Source organism: Heteronotia binoei, chromosome 16, assembly GCF_032191835.1.
Source record: "Heteronotia binoei isolate CCM8104 ecotype False Entrance Well chromosome 16, APGP_CSIRO_Hbin_v1, whole genome shotgun sequence".
NCBI lineage: Eukaryota > Metazoa > Chordata > Lepidosauria > Squamata > Gekkonidae > Heteronotia > Heteronotia binoei.
Genome location: NC_083238.1, coordinates 58,733,510 through 58,745,524, shown reverse-complemented (window position 1 = coordinate 58,745,524; position 12,015 = coordinate 58,733,510). Strand labels below are relative to the sequence as shown.

The window sequence follows — 12,015 nt, the reverse complement described above, 5'->3', positions numbered from 1 at the left end:
TTGTTTTTAAATCCATATTATTTGAGTGCAGACAACAAAGACAATATTTGGGACAATGTGGAATTGTGTTTCCTGCTCTGGGGTCAATTTCACTTGCTCTGGAGTCAATTAGGGTTATAAAAAAAGGTAAAGGCAATCCCCTGGACAAGCACCAGTCGTTTCCGACTCTGGGGTGATGTCACATCACAATGTTTTCAAGGCAGTTTTACGGGTGGTTTGCCATTGCCTTCCCCAGTCATCTACACTTCCCCCCCAGCAAACTGGGTACTCATTTTACCGACCTCGGAAGGATGGAAGGCTGAGTCAACCTGGAGCTGGCTACCTGAACACAGCTTCCACCGGGATTGAACTCAGATCGTGAGCAGAGAGCTTGGACTCCGGTACTGCAGCTTTACCACTCTGTGCCATGGGCCTTATCAATTAGGGTTATACCAGAACAGTGAAGATACAACATAAAAATGTTAAGATCAGACCGACAGTCCATCTAGTCTAGCATCCCACACAGTAACCAGCCAGTTTCTCTAGAGAGCCAACAACAGGGCAGAGAGGCTGAGGCCTTCCCCTGATGTTGCCTCCTGGTTCTGGGATCCAGAGGCCTAGTGCCTCTGAATGTAGAAGTTCCCCTCCGTCACCATGGCTAGGCGCCCCTGATAAGACTTCTCCTCCATCAATCTAACCTTCTTTGAAAGCTGTTTATTCCTGTGGCCACCGTTATATCCTCTGGCAGCGAATTCCACACCGTATTTCACCTTCCTCTCCCACCAAGAACTTCTGGGATGCCAGTAATAAAAATTCTGGGCATGTATCAAGAACAACTTCTGACATAACATAACAATGGGTAGCATTCACTGTGTTGGAATCATACTCCCTATTTTGATCACCACACACGTTCACACAAACCTCAGGATCTGAATCGCGGCATACGCCACTTTCCTGACAATGGAAAACCATTCCAGAATCAAAATTTAAAACATACGCCTATGAAAAAAAATTTTCTCAAGTATTTCAGGAGATGAATGTTTTTGCAACAGGGGGTTGCAGAATTTGGCTCGATACAAGCAGATCAGTCTTCTTTCCCTCCAGTTTTACATTTGGCTGACACGCTTCATTATTGGTTTTTTTTAAGATGCTTATTATACTCCTTCAACTAGAGCCCAAATCCTCACCCTCTGAGATAAGCAAAGTAGACAAGAGATTTCTGGGGTGGTCTGCCCCTTCCCCTGCCCCAGAATGGCTCGCAGCATGTGCTGTTTCGTGCAATCGCGGTTTTAACTTTGCTCCCTGTTGCTTCATGTCTGAATGTGAACCACTCATTAATAGGAAGACGACAGGACGATACAGTCGATCACACAAGAGTCACTGTCGTTCAGGCTAAAACAAATTGCCAAGAGGAAGACTTCAGCCTAAAACATACAACTGATTGACGTGTCACCAACTCTGGGAAGTAGCTCTTTACAGGAAGTATAAAAGACTAACCCCCTATTCAGCATAACAAGTTCTCATTCCATCTACTGCAGAGTCAAACTGCACATGTGTCTGGGGTTTTTTTTTCACTTCCCGAGCTTTCCAAAAGGCTAAGCAACAAGCTGAAACTGCATCAACACAAATACGGTTAAATACAGAGCTTTGGAATACGGTTAGATATGGAGAATATGGGTAAAATGGTGATTCTGTACAAAATAGGGGGCAGCAAGTCTGCCACTAAGTGTCTCTTGGGTGGCAGAAAATTACAGCTTGTGTGATACTTTGCAGATGGGAACCATTCACCCATTGGGGGACAAAACACCCCTCCCCATCTAGGACCTTTTCAGACGTTCTGAAAACAGGTGAAGAACTCACTTTGTGTAATTAGCCCATCCTCTGCTGTTCTAATGGTTCATGTAACTTTTTGATATGCATTTTATCTTTATTTCTTAAAAGGTAAAGATGGTCCCTTGTGCAAGCACCAGTTGTTTCCGACTCTGGGGTGACATCGCATCACAACATTTTCATGGCAGACTTTTTCACGGGGTGATTTGCCATTGCCTTTCTCAGACATCTACTTTCCCCCCAGCAAGCTGGGCACTCATTTGACCGACCTCAGAAGGATGGAAAGCTGAGTCAACCTGGAGCCAGCTACCTGAACCCAGCTTCCGCTGGGATCTAACTCAGGTCATGAGCAGAGGGCTCGGACTGCAGGACTGCAGCTTTACCACTCTGTGCCACGGGGCACTCCTTATCTTTATTTTACCTGTTAAGTTTTCTAACGTTCTGCTATTTCATTTATTTATTTGCAGTATTTATATGCCTTCTTTTCTCCTGAGGTTGAAAACCCAAACGGGAAAATTCATGCTGATCTCTTTTATCAGCGCCAGCCTGAGCAACTGTGGAACGCCTCTGAAAAGAGTCGCTTGGGCAGGAGCGCCCCAACTGTTTCCAGCCAGCCCCTTTGAAATTCTGACACGGAGTGATGGGCAGACACAAAATGGCTGCCACAGGAGGCGGAGCCAGCCATAAAATGGCTGCTGCAGCCTACCTTCAGTCACACAGTGAAGATTCTTGTGCTATGGGGGCAGCTGCTTGGGGCCTGCATATCTTTGGGCCTGCCTCTCTCCATATGAACCCCCCCTGGGCTCTGAGGTCGGCTTCACAACATCTTGTGATCTCTGGTCCTAAGGACGCCCAACTGGCTTCAACGAGAGCCTTTTCAGTCCGGGCCCCTATCTGGTGGAATGAGCTCCCGCTGATGATCCAGGGCCTGTAAGATGGAGGCCATTTGTCCTCCGAAGTCATCGCTCCCCCCCGCCCAGCACTCTGCTATCAATGTGCTCAAGTTTTTGCTGAAAGCTTCCAGCCTCTCTGCTGTTGTTTGGTTCTCTGCCAATTGTGTGGATTGCGGTCTTTTGATTTTCCGTGACATTTTGTACTTAGGATTCTGTTTAGTTTGATGCGGTTTGTTTCATCCTGTTTTAATGCAAACCGCCCTGAGCCCGCTTGTGGGACAGCGCGGGGAAGAAATCGAAAAACGAAATTAATTTAAGTGACTTTTTAAAAAATCTGCACAGCCAATCAAATTTCCAAGGCTTAATCCTGCCCTGGAGGGCAAAAGCTCCTCCTGGCCCTGCCCACCTTCTAAGAACAATTAGCGGCCATTGGGAAAGTGCTGGAGGGGGCCCACAAGCTCGGAAAGGCTGAGCACCCCTGGCCGACAGAAGCTACCTTGTCTACGTTTGGTGCAGTGGAGAGCCAGCCTGGTGTAGTGGTGAAGTGTGCGGACTCTCATCTGGGAGAACTGGGTTTGATTCCCCACTCCTCCACTTGCACCTGCTGGCATGGCCTTGGGTCAGCCATAGCTCTTGTAGGAGTTGTCCTTGAAAGGGCAGCTGCTGTGAGAGCCCTCTCAGCCCCACCCACCTCACAGGGCGCCTGCTGTGGGGGAGGAACGGAAAGGAGATTGTGAGCCGCTCTGAGACTCTGATTCAGAGAGAAGGGCGGGGTATAAATCTTCATTCATCTTCTTCTCCATGGAAAATCTGCAAGTGGACTTTATTCTCCATCTCCTCCTGACTTTTATTAGCACCCGCTGGATGAGGAGCGAGAAGGACTGCCCAAAAGTGGAGAGCAGTGGAATGTGTTTGAGGAACCGGCAGCGGGAGACAAACCCCTCTGCACACGCAGAAACACACAAACTTGCCTTTTTCTCCTGAGGAGGCGTGGACAACAATGCCGCAGGAAGACGGACTGGCTTAAAATATTAGGTGTTCAGCCAACGTGCTGGCAACCAAACGGTCAGAACCCTGATGTAACAAACAGCCCTAGGGCCGGTTCTGCAGCTATAATGGTCCCGTTTGTTCAGCAACTCTGGCATAATGGACAGGTTTAAACATCTCACTATAAGGAAGGGGTGTGGCACTCAGAACTCATTTTGGGCAGGAGCTCACAGGAGTGGAGCTCCAGAACGTCTAAATTTTATTGTGCCCTTTCTTTCTTACCCCCCCCCCGCCCCCAAAAACCCCACTTGTTTCTGGGCTCCATTGTTCAAACCCCCTGGGAGAATTCTGCTGAACTCTAAGATTGGACAAACTTTCTAATATTTTTCCGCACAAAAAAAAATGGGAAAAGAACCAACACATATAAAGCAGACGGATGGAAATCTTCCTCATGCCACTGTGGCCACACAGGAGAAAGTAATTTAAAGAGTATGGTGGGAGTGAGGTTCAAGAAGCATTTCAAGGCCAATTCTGAGCTGATCGAATTTAGTCCACCTTCTGGTGATGTCAGGGGTGTGTGGCATATGCAAATGAGTTGTGCTAATGAGCTCTGGCACCTCTTTTTAATTTAATTTAATTTTTCAATTTATGCTCTGCCCTATCCCACAAGCGAGCTCTGGGTGGCCTACAACATTAAAAAAAACTTTACAAAACATCAAACAGACTACATCCAAACTAAATAATCTCATAAATTACAGTAATTTAAATTTTCTACTAAATGACCCCTGGTTGCATTCATTTGTTATGAAGGCTGGATCTGACATAAAGCAGGGGTGGGCCAACGGTAGCTCTCCAGATGTTTTCTGCCTACAACTCCCATCAGTCCCAGCCATTGGCCATGATGGGAGTTGTAGGCAAAAAAACATCTGGAGAGCTATCGTTGGCCACCCCTGTTATAAAGGATACAGAGAAACATAATTAATATTTTTTTTACTTAAAATGCAAACATGCTTTAAAAACTCTTGCCGTGTTTTGTTTAAAACGGAAAGGTGGGGGAATAGTGGGATTTGGCAATGCAATTTTTAAAAATAAAAGCATCAAGAAAAAGCACAAGGATCACAGCAGAAACCACAAATATAAAATGCTCTGGGCTTAGGAGAGCAGGAAATGGCTGGGCATTGCAAGCTTCTCCCCCTGCCCCCAGGTCTACTAATATCCTCCTTTGGCTGTGGGTTCCCAGGTCAGAGGACTCCCTAGGCACCAGTTCTAAGATCCATTCAGCAGCGACTTGCTGGCTCAAAGCATCAGCCCTTTATTTGGAAGGTCACACCAACTCCAGCAAAGAACAGCTTTTAACTGGCCATATAAACACTGAAAAGTGAAGCTGAGCTCTACTCCATTACAATATGTTGCAGCACAACAAAAAGCTGCAAGGAATACATGGAATGGATGTTCCATTATGGTCTCCCAGAGTAGTCCATCTGGGCACAGAGACCGTAATGGAAAGTCCATTCCGCGTTTTCCTTGCAGCTTTGCAAGCCCAGAATTGCTTCTTGCTTCAGCCTGCTAAGACAAAGAAGAAGGAGCTGGGAATTTTGGCAGCCTCAGAGCTTTAAAGGGTGAGGGGACAGGAGGGGGGAGAAAAGAGCCCTGTGGGCCTGATTAAAGCCCTGGGTGGGACACCCCTACTATAAGGCATCTTTGGATAAAAGCATTTTATGTTCACAAAGCGTAACAGGAAATCCACTGGCAAAAACACACAGCCGAAGGACAAGTCAGCAGGCAGAAAGCCAGGGTCAACAGACAGGAAAGCGGGGGTCTGGAGTCACTGGAGGTCTGGGAGTGGAGGATGGAATGAAGGAGGCAGGACCTGATGTGGGGGCTCGGAGAGAAGACCCAGAAACCTTCTTGCTTCTGGAAGCTAAGAAGCACAGGCAGTTGGTTAAGATTAGAGAAGGACAGGCGCAATACGGGTTTCGAACCCCAAACCCGCTCTGCTCGGCAGCTGACAAGGCTCCCCGAAACGTTCCCAGCAGGGCGACACCACAGGCCGCCGGAACGAACCGGAAGGCCTTTCGTTTCCGTTGTGAGGCGTGTGCTCGGAACGCCACCTCTGCAAAAGCGTGCAGACAAGCCTGCCGCACATTTCACTATTTCGGCAAAATCAGGTCACTTAATATGTTAAAGGTCTTCCAGATTACTTATTCATCAACTCCCTCCCTCATTATCTCGACAGAAAAACGCTTCTTTTAAAAAGAAGCGCTCATCTGTGGAAACTTTCTAATTAACTCTGTTCAAAGGCATATAGGCGATGGGAGGTGGGGGAGAGGGGGACGGATTTTGGATTTTTTTTTTTAAACGCCATTTCCACATTTTAATTGGCAGAAAAAACGCTTAGCAGCCTTTTCGGAAGCTCTCCTGGCAATTATACTGGGGGGGGGTGAGCTCTGACTCAAACAAGACTACCCTGCGAAAGAAACGATTTGCTACTGTATGCAGCACGTCGCATTATTTGGTTTACGGAATCTCTGCACTAAAAGTTAATGAGGGTAGTGGCTTGTGCCACTCGACGAGATTTACACACACAAAAAGTTAACCTTTCTTAATGATGCTGCAGTCATTAAAAATAATTACCACCGGGGCCATGCTTCTCTGACAATCATTAACATCTATCAGAACCTCCTTAATTCGGGCTTCGTTTCTGACAACGCTAATAAGCGCTCGGGAAAAAAACTAATCGATATTTGCCATTAGCGACGGTGTTATTTCCAAACAAAGGGCAATTCCCTCCAAACCTCCTTCTTTCCCCATCCCCTTCTAAAGTTACAGCAGCTGCACTGGCTTTACTCTGCAGGAAACTCGCACCAACGAATTGTGATGTCAACGTGCAAAAGGAGAGCCAGTTTGGTGTACTGTGGACTCTTATCTGGGAGAACCGGGTTTGATTCGCCACTCCTCCACTTGCAGCTGCTGGAATGGCCTTGGCTTAGCCATAGCTAAGGGCAGCTTCTGGGAGAGTTCTCAGCCCCACCCACATCACAGGGTGTCTGTTGTGGGGGAAGGAGATTGTGAGCCACTGTCCTTGAAAGGACAGCTTCCATGGGAGCTCCCTCAGCCCCACCCACCTCACAGGGTGTGTCTCTTGTGGGGGGAAAAGATAAAGGAGATTGTGAGCCGCTCTGAGACTCTGATTCAGAGAGAAGGGCGGGGTATAAATCTGCAGTCTTCATTTTAAAAAACCATGGGGGAGATAGAGTCAGGGCAGGCACACAGACCCCTGTCTCATGGAGAACTAGCTGTTGCTGCTGCGTGGTGATGACAAGAAAGCTGAACAAGTGTGTCCTGTACAGGCATCTGTAGCTGCTCAGGACCACCCTCTGGGGAGGGGCCAGAGCCAGTTCCATAATCCCAAAGAATTCTACCCTGGTGCACGTTGCGTATGGCCAAGAGCACCAAGCAGCCACAAGAGAGAATAATACAGTGCTGCTCTTAAATCTTTACTAAGCCTATAATCTTCTTTGGGGAGGGGCCGTGGCTCAGCAGAAGAGCCTCTGCCTGGCAAGCAGGAGGTCCCAGGTTCAATCCCCGGCACCTCCAGTTAAAAGAATCACGTGATGCGAAAGACTTCTGCCCTGAGACCCTATAGCAGGGGCGGCCAAACTGTGAATCGGGAGCCACATGTGGCTCTTTCACACATATTGCATGGCTCTTGAAGTTCCCACCACCTTGTTGGCTGGATGACATGGAAAAGGCATTTCGCTCTTTAAATCACTTCTCCAAGCCAAGCCAGCTGGTAGCTTGAGAATGCATTTAAAGAAGAAGAAGACTGCAGATTTATACCCCACCCTTCTCCCTGAATCAGAGTCTCAGAGTGGCTCACAATCTCCTTTATCTTCTCCCCCCACAACAGACACCCTGTGAGGGGGGTGGGGCTGAGAGGGGTCTCACAGCAGCTGCCCTTTCAAGGACAACTCCTGCGAGAGCTATGGCTGACCCAAGGCCACTCCAGCAGGTGCAAGTGCAGGAGTGGGGAATCAAACCCAATTCTCCCAGCTAAGAGTCTGCACACTTAACCACTACACCAAACTAGCTCTCAGTTTACACCTCTCCTTCCCTCCGCCCTCATTCCTTCCTTCCTTCCAGCTCTCAATTGTCTGACGTTTATGTCTTGTGGCTCTGAAACATCTGACATTTATTCTGTGGCTCTTATGTTATGTAAATTTGGCCACCCTTGCTCTACAGAGAGGTGGGAAAGAGCTAAGGCTCAGTGGAAGAGGCTCTACTTGGCATGCAGAAGGTTCAATCCCCAACATCTCCAGCTAAAAGGAGCAGGCAATGTCTGAGGTGAAAGGCCTCTGCCTGAGACCCTGCAGAGCAACTCCCAGTCAGAGCAGACTGACCTTGATGGATCAAGAGTCTGATTAACTACAAGGCAGGTTCATATGTGTCTTCCTGGGGGGGAGGAGCTGCGGCTCAGTGGAAAAGCCTCTGCTTTGCATGCAGAAGGTCCCAGGTTCAATCTCCGGCATCTCCAACTAAAAGTTGGTAGCACTCCTAATGGAGCAAAAGACTGCCTTGAAGAAGAATTGCAGATTTATACCCTGCACTCCTCTCTGCATCAGAGACTCAGAGTGGCTTACAATTTCCTATATCTCCCCCCCCCCCACAACAGACACCTTGTGAGGTGGTTGGGGCTGAGAGAGCTCTCCCAGAAGCTGCCCTTTCAAGGACAACTCCTACGGGAGCTCTGGCTGACCCAAGGCCATTCCAGCAGCTGCAAGTGGAGGAGTGGGGAAGCAAACCCGGTTCTCCCAGATAAGAGTGCTCTGGCTAACCCACGGCCATTCCAGCAGCTGCAAGTGAAGGAGTGGGGAAGCAAACGTGGTTCTCCCAGATAAGAGTCTGCGCACTTAATCACTACACCAAACTGGCCATTTTGAAGGGAGTAAATCACAAAATACCCCATGTTACTTTACAGGCACTGACTCTATTAGGAGCCTGTGTTTCAAACTGTGGGAAGACTTTCCACTTAGAAATCGCTCACATGACTTTGCCAGTGAAGTGCATGTAATAATAAGCAAGGCTCATCCTAAAGTATGTGAAAAATTAAAAGCTTTGTTAGTAGAATAGTCAGATGAATTTCAAAAAGATCCACAGTTTAGTCTGACATCAGCAACTATTCAATCCCTTAAGGAAGAAGGGGTTACATTTCCTACAACTCTGTCACAGCAAGATGTTCTGCAACCAGATTCTGGGAGCAGAAGAGTACCAGATGCTGCAGAAGATCTTGCGCAAGAAAAAATGTACTAAGTCTCAATACCACCATGCTGAATACTACCAGCCTAGATGTGATTTTATGACTTGTTGCCAATGATGTGGATCATGATTTTTGTTAATTTCTGTAATGATGATATTATCTAGTCTGGATGTGGTTTGTTTAATGTTTCAAGTAAGGTTTTCAAAGTTGCAAGCCACCCAGAGCCCACTCAGGGGACCGGGCAGGGCATACATTGAAAAATTAAATTTAAATTAAAGGGCCAGGCAGCAGATGGGAAAAGTCTCTGCCTGAGATCCCCCTGCCAGTCTGAAGAGGCAACAGGGACCCAGATGGTCAAAGGGTCCGATCCCATACATAGCAGCTTTCTGGTTCCCTTTCCCCTCAAATCAGGCCTATTAGGCACCAGTTTGGGTATCAATATTTTCTTAAAGTCTTCTAGCCCATAACAAGAAGGAAAGGAAAAGGAAAGGTCCCCTGGGCAAGCACCAGTCGTTTCCAACTCTGGGGTGACGTTGCTTTCACGTTTTCACGGCAGACTTTTTGTGGGGTGGTTTGCCATTGCCTTCCCCAGTCATCTACACTTTCCCCCCAGCAAGCTGGGGACTCATTTTACTGACCATGGAAGGCTGGGTCAACCTCGAGCCGCCTACCTGAACCAGCTTCCGCTGGAATCGAACTCAGGTCGTGAGCAGAGGGCTCCGACAGCAGTACCGCAGCTTTACCACCCTGCGCCACGGGGTTCACAATAAACAAGGTGCCAAATACACTGCACTACTTTCACAGCTGTGGAAACTGAAACAACAGCAGATAAGGAGTCCGGAGTCGCAATGCAGAGGCAGGCAATGGCAAACCAGCTCTGTTCATTTGACCTGACCTGCGTTTCTCCAGTGAGGCTGATCTCATTAGACCTCGGAACCTAAGCAGTGACGACCCTGGTTAGTACCTGGATGGGAGACTCCCAAGCTAGACCTGGGTTGCTGTGCCAAGGCAGGCAACGGCAACCCACCGTGGTTCTTCTCTTGCCTTGAAAACCCCACAGGGTTGCCGCATGTCAACTGATGTCTGACAGCCCTTTCTGTCATCACCACCACAAAGCCCCAAGAACAAAAGGAGTAAGGGCTCTACACGCAGGGGTGCCAAACAGACAGCCTGGAGGCCGAATCAGGCCCCCGAGCAACTGGCCGTCATCTGCTTCCTTCTCCCTCTCCCTTGCTTCCTTCTGCACCACAGCTTGCTCAATCGCACAGGAGCTACAGAACAAAGCCTCTATTTTCTACCATTGGCTGAGGCTCCTCCCTTGGGGAAGAAGGGGGGGAGAGAGAGCTTGCTTTGCCAGGCTCTCTCAATCGCACAGCAGAGCTACTGAGTCAAGTCTCTCTTCCTTCTACTGGCTGAGGCTCCTTCCCCTCCTAGTCCCCAGGGGAAGGAAGGAAAGAGCAGGAGCTTCTTTTGCCCAGTTCCCTCAATCGCACAGGAGAGATACAAAGAAAGCACCTTTAAGACTAATGAGTGCTACTGTTTTAAGCATGTTTTATTTTAAGTCTTTTGAAGAAAATAAAACGTTGTTTCGGTGTCCTTTATATCTCTGCTACCTGGCATTACATTTTATGACAAGCGTGGCTCAGTCCGACAAGGTCTCATTCATATCAGACCTGGCCCTCAAAACAAATGAGTTCGACATAACTGCCTTAAGGGTTTTTAGTAACGAGGGGAACAAAACTGTTAACATGATTGAGATGACAGTTTCTGCACTGAATACTCACTTACTGATTTTAAAAAAGCACGGCTTAAAGCAAAACAATAAACACGTCGCCCCGGTGAGCTGCTCTGGCAGAATGCTTAGATCCCTCCTCCCTGCCCCCCTCACCTGATGCGCCTGTTTTATCCATGCGCTCGAGCGATGCATTTCTCCCTTTGCTGAGCTCTTCGATCAGCAGGTCGTCGTCGTGTTTGATGCAGAGCCTCCTGTCGATCTGGTACAGCAGCGCAGGACACAGGTATGTAAACAAGCTGGGGGAAATGGGGGAATTGGGGCGAAGTCCATAATGCCTCAACAGCTGAGTGATGTTTAGACACTGCAAACAGGATAGGGAAGAGACAACTATTCAGTAACTCAGTTCAAAAAACAGTCGGGACGCTTAGAAGACACATTCCGGCGAGGCAGAAAGCCCTGCACACTTTTTAAATCATTATTTACTTATAACCAGGGCTTTTTTTGTAGCAGGAGCTCCTTTGCATATTGGGCCACGCCCCCCTGATGTAGCCAATCCTCCAAGGGATTACTGGGCTCTCAACATACCCTATCTAACCAGCCCCAAACATCTGGTTAACCCATAAAGGCCCAATTGGAATAATTTGGCCTTGCAAGCCCCGTGGTAACTAAGCGAGTCTGGCAGAGCACAGGTGTCATCACCGAGGGCTCCCATGGGGTAGGGGCCATCACCGAGAAAGCCCTTCCTGTGGTAACTGTAAGCCATTCCGAGAAATGAAGAATAGTAATGGGAGACGAGAAACCCAAATAAACTTGGGGAGGGGGCTGTGGCTTGGTGGTAGAGCATCTGCTTGGCAGGCTGAAGGTTCCAGGTTCAATCCCCGTGTCTCTAATTCAAGGATCAGGAAGTAGGTGGTGGAAAAGCCCTTAACCTGAGACCCTGGAGAGCTGCTGCCAGTCTGAGTAGGCAATACTGACTCTGAGGGTCTGATTTAATAGGCAGCTTCACGTGCATTCATGTGAAATTCTCTTGTTTCAGTGTTTTCTTTTGATTTCTTTCCTCATTGTCAGATCATTTTGGCTCAACGGTAATTAGACTTGGAATGATCTGGCATATTGGGGAGTCCACCTAAATGATTTTGGCACTGCAGCAGGTTAGTTTTCTGCCTTCATCTCTGCTCTGGCAGAAGCCCACTGCTCTCTCTGAGATGGGGGACCCTCAAGATCAATGGCGGGGGGAGGAAACGGGGGGTCTGCAATGGGTGCAAGTGTGGGGGAAAACTGACAAAAAATTATCTCCCATTGACAGAAGGTGTGGGTTCAAGCCCCGATATTGC

General features: G+C 48.2%; 1 protein-coding gene across 1 annotated transcript in view; it reads right to left on the bottom strand.

The window, feature by feature from the left end:
- The window catches only part of SLC39A10 (solute carrier family 39 member 10), an 87,338-nt gene that overhangs the window by 27,897 nt on the left and 47,426 nt on the right, over window positions 1–12,015 (bottom strand). The window contains exon 3 of the mRNA XM_060257189.1: window positions 10,835–11,042. Coding sequence (XP_060113172.1) covers window positions 10,835–11,042 — 208 coding nt within the window. The remainder of the gene's footprint in view (window positions 1–10,834; window positions 11,043–12,015) is intronic.